The sequence below is a fragment of the Oncorhynchus nerka genome, linkage group LG18 (genome assembly GCF_034236695.1).
Source record: "Oncorhynchus nerka isolate Pitt River linkage group LG18, Oner_Uvic_2.0, whole genome shotgun sequence".
Taxonomy (NCBI): Eukaryota; Metazoa; Chordata; class Actinopteri; order Salmoniformes; family Salmonidae; genus Oncorhynchus; species Oncorhynchus nerka.
In genome coordinates, this window is record NC_088413.1 from 59,669,771 (window position 1) to 59,684,348 (window position 14,578).

The 14,578-nt window shown below is 45.7% G+C and overlaps 1 protein-coding gene across 5 annotated transcripts in view; it reads right to left on the minus strand.

The window, feature by feature from the left end:
* The window catches only part of LOC115146242 (regulator of G-protein signaling 6-like), a 57,792-nt gene that overhangs the window by 15,310 nt on the left and 27,904 nt on the right, over positions 1-14,578 (minus strand). For 3 of the 5 annotated variants that reach the window (XM_029688207.2, XM_029688208.2, XM_029688204.2), the window contains exons 3-5: positions 3,249-3,348; positions 1,801-1,851; positions 1,590-1,717 (exon numbers count right to left, since the gene is read on the minus strand). In XM_029688207.2, the coding sequence (XP_029544067.1) occupies positions 1,590-1,717; positions 1,801-1,851; positions 3,249-3,348 (279 nt within the window). The remainder of the gene's footprint in view (positions 1-1,589; positions 1,718-1,800; positions 1,852-3,248; positions 3,349-14,578) is intronic. The other 2 variants (XM_029688206.2, XM_029688209.2) reach the window with 1 other exon arrangement.

The window sequence follows — 14,578 nt, forward strand, 5'->3', positions numbered from 1 at the left end:
CAAAAGGCACCTAAAGGACTCTCAGATCATGACAAACAACATTCTCTGGTCTGATGAAACCAAGATTGAACTATTTGGCCTGAATGCCAATCGTCGAGTCTGGAGAAAACCTGGCACCATCCCTACGGTGAAGCGTGGTGATCACAGCATCATGCTGTGGGGATGTTTTTCAGTGGCAGCAACTAGGAGACTAGTCAGAGTCGGGAGAAAGATGAATAGAGCCGAAAGTACCGAGAGATCCTTGATGAAAACCTCCTCAGACTGGGGCGAAGGTTCACCTTCCAACAGGACAACGACCCTAAGCTCACAGCCAAGACAACACAGGAGTGGCTTTGGGACAAGTCTCTGAATGTCCTAGTGTGGCCCAGCCAGAGCCCGGACATGAACCTGATCAAACATCTCTGGAGAGACCTGAAAATAGCTGTGCAGCAACGTTTCCCATCCAACCTGACAGAGCCGGAGAGGATCTGCAGAGAGGAATGGGAGAAACTCCCCAAATAGTTCAATAAAATAAAAATAAATACATATGTGCCAAGCTTGTAGCGTCATACCCAAGAAGACTCAAGGCTGTAATCACTGCCAAAGGTGCTTCGACAAAGTACAGAGTAAAGAGTCTGAATACTGTTTTTGCTTTGTCATTATGGGGTATTGTGTGTAGATTGATGAGGATAAAAAAAGATTTAATCCATTCTAGAATAAGGCTGTAACGTAACAAAATGTGGAAAAAGTCAAGGGGTACCTCAATTACCTCGTACCCCTGCACATCAACTCGGTACTATGACCCCATGTACAGTATATAGTGAAGTTATTGTTACTCATTGTGTATTTACTATTACTTTTATTATAATGTGATATACATTTTCTATGATTTCTCTATTTTCTTTATCTTTGCATTGTTGGGAAGGGCCCGTAAGTAAGCATTTCACTGTTAGTCTATGCCTGTTATTTTCGAAGCATGTGACAAATAACATTTGATTCAAACAGCAATGCCAGATTGTGGGATGCTGTGAGTAGATATGCAACACTGTACATTGTGCCTCTCCAATTGATAACAGCTATAAAATCAACATTGTTATTGATATTTATAATATAGTGATCTGTAGTGATTTACCCACGGGTTAAGGGAGAGAACAAGGGTAGTGGTGTCCAGACCAATTACAACACGTGACCTGTTACTGAGGATCAGACTATAGGAATCTCTCAATTCAGCTGCTCTGCTAGAACACTCTCCCCTGGTTTTCTCTGCTTTAGAGCGTAAAGTGACCCGCCACAAGGTATTGAGGCTACTGTTCTAGACACTGCACAGGATCATTTATGGTCATAACTTATGTTATGGATGGTGGTGTGGACAGTAAATCCAGTTTGGGACCACTACACTCTTAGAACAAAAGGTGCTATCTAGAACCTAAAGGGGTTATTCAGCTGTCCCCACATAAAACCCCTTGAAGAATCCTTTAGGTTCCATGTAGAAAATAAGAAAGAAAACGTTTCTCTATGGGGGACAGCCGAAGAAGCCTTTTTTAACCCTTTTTTTCTAAGAGTGTAAGGAGGTACGTCTACTGGTGCCTGAAGTTGCCATGGTAGCTTACCTGGAAGCGGTACAGGGTCCCATCATCTTTGAGAGTGAGGACGTGGTCGGAGATGGGGAAGAGGTAGCCAAGGGCAGCGATCAGGCTCCCTAAATGAATGGCTTCAGCTACAGGAAAGAAGACTAACGCTGAGTAGAGAAAAATGGCTTGAGTAGAGACTGACGTCAGGGGTCAATCCCAGTCACGCTGGCTATGTACATAGCAGACATACCTGAGTCCTCAATGGAGAGGTTTTTCATCAGCCACTGCACAATGTCTGCTCCTGGTATTCAAAGCAGAAGAACGGTTGATAGGGACAATGAAATGGCATTGTACACACACAGAAAGCCTCTATACAACAGCTGCAATAGTTAACAGGTCTCCCCTCAACTATCTATTACTTTTAGCTTACAGCACAGCTACAATGCCCTTGGTTGAGGCTGAATGTGGCACAGCTGAGTATGTGTTTGCATGAACAATCCATATGGAACAATGTGATCTTGGTCTAACAATAGGCAGGAAACCACACTGCCCTTTCCCACCTGGACAAAAGGAACACCTATGTGAGAATGCTATTCATTGACTACAGCTCAGCGTTCAACACCATACTGCACCACAAAGCTCATCACTAAGCTAAGGACTCTGTGACTAAACACCTCCCTCTGCAACTAGATCCTGTACTTCCTGACGGGTCTCCCCCAGGTGGTAAGGGTAGGCAACAACACATCTGCCACGCTGATCCTCAACACCGGGGCCCCTCAGGGGTGCATGCTTAGTCCCCTCCTGTACTCCCTGTTCACCCACGACTGCATGGCCAAGCACAACCCCCCCTCCGTCGGCCCCCCTGCTACTGCACGGCAAGCGGTACCCGAGCGCCAAGTCTAGGTCCAAAAGGCTCTTTAACAGCTTCACCCCCAAGCAAAAAGACTGCTGAACAATTAATCAAAAGCCCCCCTTGTCTTTCACTGCTGCTACTCGCTGTTTATTATCTATGCATAGTCACTTTACCCATACCAACATGTACAAATTACCTCTGTTTTTTATTGTGTTTACTAAATATTTTCTTAACTCTATTTCTTGAAATGCATTATTGGTTAAGGGCTTGTAAGTAAGCATTCGGCATGTGACAAATACAATTTGATTTGATTTGAAACCAGGTAACCATCTTTTCTCTCCTGGACAGCAACATATTTGGCATAATGTGAGGAGGAGTGAGATTGGGAGAGTGAAGCGTGAGCCCAGCAGGCCTAAAGAGACGTGAGGGGGTGAGTCACACTCAGAGCTACGTTACTGGGACCTCCCCCCCTCTCCTATTCCCCAGCCCCATGGCTACTGTTGACTCTGTTGACTCACACACACACATACACACACCAGCCAGAACAGTCTTACTCACTCACACTGCCCCCTAAAACCATGTCATAAAACACACAACCAGCCACTCTCTACAATGTCAGTGCCAGACGGCCTCATCTGTCCCCCTCTGCAGAGGCAGCAAGTCAAATGAGCCTGAAAGGTCATATTTGCTTTAATGATTCTGACTCTCTGTCTGCTCTCTCTGGTTTCTCTTATTGTATGAGACAACACACACACACACACACACACACACACACACACACACACACACACACACACACACACACACACACACACACACACACACACACACACACAGCTGGTCACCTGATACCACACTGGGGATCTTGGACAGGAAGCTCTTGACAGTTCGGATGGCCACCCCTCCTGCCTTCTCATCCTGTAGCCGCATAATGACATCTTCAATCTAATGGGGAGAGGAGACACAACAAAAGTGATCAGGGTTAGAACACAAACCAAACCATCCACAGTCTCTCCATTAAAATGGTTCATTTTCATATAACAATCCAATTTTAATGTGGAAATCTAGGGTCTGTTTATCCAGCCCCACAATTCCCACGGTAACAAGGCCCACCAATGGGGAGACTAGGCCCATTGAAGATGGCTGTCAGAGCGATTCCCCAGAGGTCAAGATAAACATCACACCTCAAACGCCTTGCAGGCAGCAAGCACCCCGCCACATCACACAACAGCAGCCTAAAATTAGGCACGGCCGCACCGTGCTCACAGCTCAAGACTCAGACACACACACACACCCACATACTGACTGACTGTAACAAAGACGATTATGCTTGGATGAATTCAAAGGCCTGATTGTGTGCAAAGCTGATTTGATTTGGCTGCTCCTTTAGCTTCACCATCTCAGAAAGGTCATCTGTATTTATCTGCACTGTTAAATGGGAGATGGCATGGATCGACTCGTTCTATTACCATCAATATTCAGCAACAATCAGAAAACGCTCTTTATCAGCCATTTGTATAGAGCCCTATAGGGGACAGTGATAAAGTCACGCAATTCTCTGTTGTGTGCCACTGCCATTCCAGCATGTTCCTGACCCCCTTCTCTCCCTCTCCTCTCATCCATCATTCAAACAGACACATTTGCATGTTCCAGCAGCCTCCTTAGCCTCAGAAATTCAGCTCTTAGCGAGCGCACCAAGGGCCAACTGCCTCCTCTCCTAAGTGATGCAGCAGGTTGCAGTTGCATGGCATGCCTCAGTACTGTGTATCTCTGCCCTGACAACGACAACCATAGAGATGTGCAGTATTCTGGCCAATCCCAACTAACAGGCCAAGGACAGTATAAATAAGAATGGTTGGTTTCGCAACAAGTATAAACATTGGTCACTATTTCAACAACCAGCCCCTACAACCATTGTGTCTCTGGTCTGATGGCCTGATGAGAGCAACAATCATAATTCAGTAGATGCATTAGCAGGTCTGTCTCTGGCTAGAAGTAGTTTTGAGAAGACACTAGGTCCGTCTCTGGCTAGAAGTAGTGTTAAGAAGACACTAGGTCCGTCTCTGGCTAGAAGGAGTGTTGAGAAGACACTAGGTCCGTCTCTGGCTAGAAGGAGTGTTGAGAAGACACTAGGTCCGTCTCTGGCTAGAAGGAGTGTTGAGAAGACACTAGGTCCGTCTCTGGCTAGAAGTAGTGTTGAGAAGACACTAGGTCCGTCTCTGGCTAGAAGGAGTGTTGAGAAGACAATAGGTCCGTCTCTGGCTAGAGGTAGTGTTGAGAAGACACTAGGTCCGTCTCTGGCTAGAAGTAGTGTTGAGAAGACACTAGGTCCGTCTCTGGCTAGAAGTAGTGTTGAGAAGACACTAGGTCCGTCTCTGGCTAGAAGTAGTGTTGAGAAGACACTAGGTCCGTCTCTGGCTAGAAGTAGTGTTGAGAAGACACTAGGTCCGTCTCTGGCTAGAAGTAGTGTTGAGAAGACACTAGGTCCGTCTCTGGCTAGAAGTAGTGTTGAGAAGACACTAGGTCCGTCTCTGGCTAGAAGTAGTGTTGAGAAGACACTAGGTCCGTCTCTGGCTAGAAGTAGTGTTGAGAAGACACTAGGTCCGTCTCTGGCTAGAAGTAGTGTTGAGAAGACACTAGGTCCATCTCTGGCTAGAAGGAGTGTTACGAAAACAGTATAAGTTGCTATATTTACTCTTCTGCAAGCCTCACAATCGAAGGCAATTATCTCCTTGCAAACTGGCTAAATATTAAATAGATGACTCAGACACTCAAGTCATGAATCTAAAATACCTGAGCAACACATTTTAGATGCGTATGGATTTAATAATAGTCCGATAATGTGGAGAAGAGAAGGAATAGTGAGGCAAGACAATGCCTCTTTACACAGACTGTGCAGTTGGAGAATGAGAGAGAGAAAGAGAGAGAGAAAGAGAGAGAGAAAGAGAGAAAGATAGAGAGAGAGAGAGAGAGAGAGAGAGAGAGAGAGAGAGAGAGAGAGAGAGCACTAAGATACTACACCACATCAACTGTATTTTCAGAGAGAAGAAACAAGGATTTTACAGTACAGTTACATTCTTATCTTTTAGAACGGCACTATCAGTCCAACCAGATTTACTGTCTCCCTGTGTCTGAGTACAAACCTTGAGACAAAACAATGGGAATAAGTTATGAAACTATCTCCATTCGCTGCAATACAATGCCACTCCACACACCCCGAGAGAGACAACAGTAAAAGGATTTGGTTATTTTGTTCTTGTTAAATAATGGACCTTGGACTCCATAACAGGTTTGAAAATAACGAATTATCTCCCTATAGGATGACAGTGGGCACGAAGTACTTAGCAGGGGTACAGAAACCAGCAGTATCTTTTCACTGTGGAAGCTAATGGTATTTGCAACTTGGTGTGAAGGGCTTTCGAGAGCGGAACATTCCTGCTAGCTGCCGATAACAGTACTTTGCCCTGCCACACTGAGCTCTATTAACGGCAATCGGGGAAGAGATATGTGTATGTGTGCCTGTGTGTGTGTGTTTGCTGGGGCCCATTGTCATCCGTTCCTCTTATCTGTGAGGTTACTGAGGGCCCATGCTGCTGTCAGGGCAGTGGCTACTCAGCCAGCCACCCTGTGACGCTCCCTAGCAGGCCATTACAGTGGACTGCTCAACTTATTATCAACACAGAAACACTATCAGGACTTATGGTACTGTATATGCTGTGTGGCTTAGATTCCCAACTGTAGTTTCTACCTCAAACAGTGGTTTCAGTTGAAACAATGACTGGGAGCTACAATTGAAGTCGGACGTTTACATACAGTTTAGCCAAATACCTGATATTTAATCCTTGTAAAATGTTTCTGTCTTAGGTTAGTTAAGATCACCACAATATTTTAAGAGTGTGAAATGTCAGAATAATAGTTGAGAGAATGATTTATTTAAGCTTTTATTTATTTTATCACATTCCCAGTATGCTTGGGGTCATTGTTCATTTGGAAGACCCATTTGCGACCAAGCTCTAACTTCCTGACTGATATCTTGAGATGTTTCTTCAATATTTCCACATTATTTCCCCCCCTCATGATGCCATCTATTTTGTGAAGTGCACCAGTTCCTTCTGCAGCAAAGCACCCCCACAACATGATGTTGCCACCCCCATTGTTCACGATTGGGATGGTGTTCTTCGGCTTGCAAGCCTCCCCCTTTTCCCCCAAACATAACGATGGTCAATATAGCCCAACAGTTCTATTTTTGACCAGACCAGAGGACATTTCTCCAAAAGTACGATCTTTGTCCCCATGTACAGTTGCAAACCACTGGAATTGTGATACAGTGAATTATAAGTGAAATAATCTGTCTGTTAACAATTGTTGGAAAAATTACTTGTGTCATGCACAAAGTAGATGTCCTAACCGACTTGCCAAAACTATAGTGGTTTAAAAACATGTTTTAATGACTCCAACCTAAGTGTATGTAAACTTCCGACTTCAACTGTGTCTATCAATGGAGATGAGATTAAATACCTGTCCATTTACCAGGATGTTTTGAAATACCGGTCAGGACAAGACCATACTCCAACTGTGACTAATACTAACTACCTTATATCCATAAATGGTGCCAGACAAGCTAATAATAAGCTAATAAAAGCAGAAAGTCTCCCAAAATGAGACCTTGATAAAAAATGTAGAAGGGTGTAATAGAGCATTAATGATTCAACAGCCGTCATCACCACAGACACATTGGTCATTGTTCAACGACCTTTATGGCTGTGAAAGTCATAATGGCCAATCTGATAACTTTTCAAGACTGTTTTCTAACTTACTTTCTGCTGAATGAGATTCTTTTACTGCCCAATTAACATATGAACAGAGCCCAACAATATGAAACATAAAGTGAGTATCAGATAAGTGTAAACTCAGTGCAGTGAGAGTTCACCGGTCCCAATACATTCTTCTGACTTGCTCTGGATGTCTTCATATGCTGGATTTGTTTGTGCTTTCCAACAGTCTAAGCCATCACAATGAACTGTATATAGAGCATGTGACTTTTAGGCAAGAAATCCAACTGACTTTTGGCTGTGAGCATTCTTAAATAAACCAACCCTCCACCACCCCCCTTATTCCTAGGACCAGCCAGGCATCACACTGTGTGAATAGCAAGCTGATGTCTAGCTTGGCTATAGCTGCTCTTCTCTGGGGATGCAGGTGTGAATGACAGCTGCTTTGGTGGAGAGGGTCTCCTTGTACCCTCTATGGACCAGAGGGGGGCTGCTGCAGGCCTGGTCATGATGGGGGGGTGCCGGGTGTTCGGGAGCCTCTCCTGGATTCGTTCCACCAAGGACAGACACTGTGACAGCTACAGCAGCACCAGCAATGACTGGAAAGGCCAAATACCTACATACAGCTGATATATCAACGATGTATAATGGGTTGAAAACAGAAATGCTTTCATTAGCCGATGTGAACAAAACCTTTAAACAGGTCAACATTCACAAAGCCTCTGGGCCAGATGGATTACCAGGATGTGTACTCAAAGCATGTCTTCACTGACATTTTCAACCTCTCTTTGACTGAGTCTGTAATGCCTACATGTATCAAGCACACCACCATAGTCCCTGTGCCCAAGGAAGGTAACCTGCCTAAATGATTACCGCCCCGTGGCACTCACGTTGGTTGCCATGAAGTGCTTTGAAAGGCTGGTCATGGCTCACATCAACAGCATCCTCCCGGACAGCCTAGACCCAATTCGCATACCGCCCCAACATATCCACAGATGACGCAATCTCAATCGCACTCCACACTGCCCTTTCTCACCTGGACAAAAGGAACACCTATGTGAGAATGCTGTTCATTGACTACAGCTCAGTTTCCAACACCATAGTGCCTACAAAGCTCATCACTAAGCTAAGGACATCTCCCTCTGCAACTGGATCCTGGACTCCTGACGGGCGGCCCCCAGGTGGTAAGAGTAGGCAACAACATGTCTGCCATGCTGAACCTTAACACTGGGGCCCCTCAGGGGTGTGTACTTAGTCCCCTCCTGTATTCTCTGTTCACCCACGACTGTGTGGGCAAACACGACTCCAACACCATCATTAAGTTTGCTGACAACACAACAGTGGTAGGCCTGATCACCGACAACGATGAGACGGCCTATAGGAAAGAGGTTAGAGAACTGGCAGTGTGGTGCCAGGACAACAACCTCTCCCTCAATGTGAGCAAGACAAAAGGGCTGATTGTGGACTACAGGAAAAGGCTGGCCAATCAGGCCCCCTATTAACATTGATGGGGATCTGTAGTGGAGCGGGTTGAGAGTTTCAAGTTCCTTGGTGTCCACATCACTAATGAACTATCATGGTCCAAACATACCAAGACAGACGTGAAGAGGGCACGACAAAACCTTTTTCCCCTCAGGAGACTGAAAAGATTTGGCATGGGTCCCCAGATCCTCAAAAGGTTCTACAGCTGCACCATCGGGAGCATCCTGACCGGTTGCATCACTGCCTGGTATGGCAACTGCTTGGCATACAAAGGCGCTACAAAGGGTAGGTCGAACGGCCAAGTACATCACTGGGGCCAAGCTCCCTGCCATCCAGGACCTATACAATAGGCAGAGTCAGAGGAAAGCCCATAAAAATGTCAGAGACTCCAGTCACCCAAGTTATGGACTGTTTTCTCTGCTACCGCACTGCAAGCGGTACTGGAGCGTCAAGTCTAGGACCAAAAGGCTCCTCAACAGCTTTTGCCCCCAAGCCATAAGATTGCTGAACAATTAATAAAATCGCCACCCATCCCTTACTCTCTGTTTATTATCTATGCATAGTCACTTCATCCCTACCTACATGTACAAATGACATCAACTAACCGGTACCCCCGCACACTGATTCGGTACCGGTGCCCCCGCACACTGATTCGGTACCGGTGCCCCCTGTATATAGCCTCGTTCTTCTTATTCTTATTGTGTTATTTTTTATTATTACTTTGTATTTTACTCTACTTGGTAAATATTTTCTTAACTCTTCTTGAACTGCACTGTTGGTTAAGGGCTTGTAAGTAAGCATTTCACGGTAAAATCTACACCTGTTGTTAACAAATAACGTTTTATTTGATTTGATTAATGAATGTGTATTTGAAATAGTCCTATGAACATCTCAACAGGATACATTTCTCTTATGTGTACTTTTCAGTGTTTAATGACAGTATGTTCCTGTTACCAAGGAGATAATTCTACACCTCACTGAAGCCCTTTTCCTCCACCAACATAGCTCATTAAATCCTCCTGATCACTGGAGAGCCTTTATTGTACTGCAAACACACTAACAATTTATCTTTCAGCGTGGAGAAAACGAAGCATAATCACTCAAATCCTGGTTGGGATTTAAGCTTCCTGAAGGTGAAAATCCATATTCTACCAAGGTCCTTGTTGAATTGTTCTGATGAGAGTCTGGGTTGTGGTTGTTTAACTGTAGGTTGGCACACAAAGCAGGAGGAAATGATCCTTCACTGTAACATTGGAGAACTCCTTTGAGGGGGAGAAGCACAGGGGGCTTCCGTAAAATAATCCTCAGCCGTGTTTCCACAGCTAGGACTGTGACCCCTTGAACCTTTCTTCTAAAAACCTCAGTGGACATTCAACATTCTGAGCCCACCCTGGTAAACAACATTCTGAGCCCACCCTGGTAAACAACACTCTGAGCCCACCCTGGTAAACAACATTCTGAGCCCACCCTGGTAAACAACATTCTGAGGCCACCCTGGTAAACAACATTCTGAGGCCACCCTGGTAAACAACATCCTGATCCCACCCTGGTAAACAACATCCTGAGCCCACCCTGGTAAACAACATTCTGAGGCCACCCTGGTAAACAACATTCTGAGCCCACCCTGGTAAACAACATTCTGAGCCCACCCTGGTAAACAACATTCTGAGCCCACCCTGGTAAACAACATTCTAAGCCCACCCTGGTAAACAACATTCTGAGCCCACCTTGGTAAACAACATCCTGAGCCCAGCCTGGCAAACAACATCCTGAGCCCACCCTGGTAAACAACATTCTGAGCCCACCCTGGTAAACAACATTCTGAGCCCACCCTGGTAAACAACATTCTGAGCCCACCCTGGTAAACAACATTCTGAGCCCACCTTGGTAAACAACATCCTGAGCCCACCCTGGTAAACAACATCCTGAGCCCACCCTGGTAAACAACATTCTGAACCCACCCTGGTAAACAACATTCTGAGCCCACCCTGGTAAACAACATTCTGAGCCCACCCTGGTAAACAACATTCTGAGCCCACCCTGGTAAACAACATCCTGAGCCCACCCTGGTAAACAACATTCTGAGCCCACCCTGGTAAACAACATTCTGAGCCCACCCTGGTAAACAACATTCTGAGCCTACCCTGGTAAACAACATTCTGAGCCCACCCTGGTAAACAACATTCTGAGCCCACCCTGGTAAACAACATCCTGAGCCCACCCTGGTAAACTGCCCAGAGGTGCAGCATTCTGAATAAGACCTAATTAGCTGCAGCTTGATTGGCTGTTCAGCCTGCTGTCCCACTGTCCCTAAAATCCATAGGAAAAGCCCCAGTGTGAATGTGTTTGTGATTCAGAACCAGGACCAACATGGTCAAAGTGTTAATGGGAATGGGAGTTGCCTGCTTAGGCCAGTTGGAGCTCCCTGCTTGTCCAGTTGGAACTCCCTGCTTAGGTCAGTTGGAGCTCCCTGCTTGTCCAGTTGGAACTCCCTGCTTAGGTCAGTTGGAGCTCCCTGCTTGTCCAGTTGGAACTCCCTGCTTAGGTCAGTTGGAGCTCCCTGCTTGTCCAGTTGGAACTCCCTGCTTGTCAAGTTGGAGCTCCCTGCTTGTCCAGTTGGAACTCCCTGCTTAGATCAATTGGAGCTCCCTGCGTGGGTCAGTTGGAGCTCCCTGCTTGTCCAGTTGGAACTCCCTGCTTAGGTCAGTTGGAGCTCCCTGCTTGTCCAGTTGGAGCTCCCTGCTTGACAAGTTGGAGCTCAATGCTTGTCCAGTTGGAGCTCCCTGCTTGGGCCAGTTGGAGCTCCCTGCTTAGGCCAGTTGGAACTCCCTGATTAGGCCAGTTGGAGCTCCCTGCACGGGCCAGTTGGAGCTCCCTGTATGGGCCACTTAGAGCTCCCTGCATGGGCCAGTTAGAGCTCCCTGCATGGGCCAGTTGGAGCTCCCTGCTTGGGCAAGTTAGAGCTCCCTGCATGGGCCAGTTAGAGCTCCCTGCATGGGCCAGTTGGAGCTCATTGATTGTCCAGTTGGAGCTCCCTGCATGGGCCAGTTGGAGCTCCCTGCGTGGGCCAGTTGGAGCTCCCTGCGCGGGCCAGTTGGAGCTCCCTGTATGGGCCAGTTAGAGCTCCCTGCATGGGCCAGTTGGAGCTCCCTGCTTGGGCCAGTTAGAACTCCCTGCATGGGCCAGTTAGAGCTCCCTGCATGGGACAGTTAGAGCTCCCTGCATGGGTGAGTTGGAGCTCCCTGCTTGGGCCAGTTAGAGCTCCCTGTTTGGGAAAGATGGGGCTCCTTGCTTGGGACAATTGGAGCTCTCTTGTTAAAGAGACTAATATAGGAGTGTAGTGGAAGAATGGGAAATAAGGGGAGGGTCTACATGGACTCTAGTTTCCATGGCAACGTGCATAGAGAGAAGGGGAACAGAACAATTAAGAGTTTGATGAACTCAAATAAAATAAAATGTTATTTGTCACATGCGCCGAATACAACAAGTGTGAAATGCTTAATTATGAGCTGTTTCCCAATAATGCAGAGTTAAAAAATAAGAAAATAAAAACACAAGAAATATACAAGAATACACTGCATGGGAAGAGAGCCAGATATACACCGTTTACAAATTCCCATCAGGCCTGTAGAGAGGGATAATCTAGTCAGTAGTCCCTTTGAAAAACAGAGAAACAATATAAATGCCAGTAGAAAGCAGAGGATGAAGCAGGAAATAGGAAATATTGGAGCCTGAATGAATTCTGTCAACAACATATGGACCAGATATAGAGAAGCCCTTGACCGTCCTCTTCCCTGAGTGACTCGCCAGGTTATTCCTCTCTCAATGTGAGACAAGGAGGACAGAAAAAGATCCTCCCATGCAATTATCTGTTGTTACAGACTCAATGGGTTGCTAAGGACATGAGTGCAGACAACACAGAAACACATTTGAATCCCTCAGTCAGAATGAATGGTGCACTTTTAAATCTAAGTGGCCCATAGATAGTGACTAATTTCAATTATCTGCAATGACGAATGTCCTTGAAAAGCATTAGCAATTTCAGGATAGAAACAAGTAGCCCATAACACCCTATATCAAGACCAACACAGCCATTTCTTTGGATCTCATTCACCAAAACTGGGGTCCAACATCTATTGAAAACAACAGCTAGTCTTCGAGGCACTTAGGTCAAACAAACAAATCTCACACCATCTACATCCTGAGCACCAGTAGGACTCCAGAGGGTCTGTGGTCTAATAAGGTCCCCTGACTTTAGCCCTGCTTGGTAATTGGGTAAGAAACGCTATAGTGAACCCTTTTTGCATGTTGCGCAATCAAATACAAAAGATGAGTTAGAAGTGAGATTGGTGGCAGCCCTACAACTGTCTGAAAGATCAACAGCAATATATTGCACTAGGAGGAAGAGTTGCCCTGCTGGGTGTGTCAGATTTGCCTGGTAGGCACTTTAAAAAGTTATTCCACTTGCAACATGGTGATAGTCAGAGAGATTTGTAAATGACTGCAAGGAAGTCATTGTTTATTCACATTTCACCACGTTTTTACCTTTATTTAACTAGGCAAGTCAGTTAAGAACAAATTCTTATTTTCAATGACGGCCTAGGAACAGTGAGTTAACTGCCTGTTCAGGGGCAGAACGACAGATTTGTACCTTGTCAACTCGGGGGTTTGAACTTGCATCCTTCCGGTTACTAGTCCAACGCTCTAACCACTAGGCTACTCTGCCGCCCCATGTGTCCTTCATCTGAGCATCTCACTTCTAAGTTGCATCCATCTGCACTCTTTCCCTCTGTTTCAGAGGTATTCATTTTTTATTTATTTTTTATTTCACCTTTATTTAACCAGGTGGGCCAGTTGAGAACAAATTCTCATTTACAACTGCGACCTGGCCAAGATGAAGCAAAGCAGTGTGACAAAAACAACAACACAGAGTTAGTTAGGTAAAGCCAAGCTACTGAAATGTGAGAAAGTGCTATAAAACAACAGAGTGTTTGACAACAGGGTGGCTGTCTTGAGTGAGAACCCCGGATAGAACTGTTCTATTTTGAGAAGGAAAAGGAAGATGCACACAGATAGATTCTCTGTGTGGGCATCAGATGATCACAGCCCCTCTGTACTGATAACCATTTAGCTGCTGCAGTCACTGAAGCCCACTCTCTGTCATCATTAGCACTGTCTGGGAGAGGAGGGGTGATGCAAGGCCGTGGTTGTTCGGATGAGTACGCTTTGACGTGACGTGTTCAACATAAATAGCAACAACCATCTGGGGTGGCTGAGAGGTTAAAGGTGAATGCTGCTACTAGACAAAGTACTCACAGCAGCTGAGTCAGATTTGGTTATTGGTTATAGGCCGTTGTTATTTTCATTGTGTGGTAGCTCAACATCTTTATATCCAATCCAAGTCTGATTTATAATTTCTAGCAGAAATTAAAAAAATACAACATGCATGTACGTTTTTATTTTTGTAAAGCAAAAAAAACCAGGATGTTCAATTCATTCTTGACTTTGCAACGCTGACATGAAAGTGCATCAGGGTCTCCTACAATCTGCATTTGTGTTGTTATGGTGACATAAAAAATTGGTAGGTTAGTGGGATGTTTGTTTAGGCCTTGATCTGACTCACCTCCACATCTACATGAGCCCACAGGCTTGTTCCTTATGTGAGAGAAGGAGGAATTCTGTTCCTTCATTACAGAATCCACTCCACCTTATGTGCAGGAGGGAGGACAGGACAGGACCATCGAGTCCCGTGGGCTACAGTGGTGAGGCAGTCTTGACAGGGAGGACAGGACAGGACAAGCGAGTCCCGTGGGCTACAGTGGTGAGGCAGTCTTGACAGGGAGGACAGGACAGGACAAGCGAGTCCCGTGGGCTACAGTGGTGAGGCAGTCTTGACAGGGAGGACAGGACAGGACAAGTGA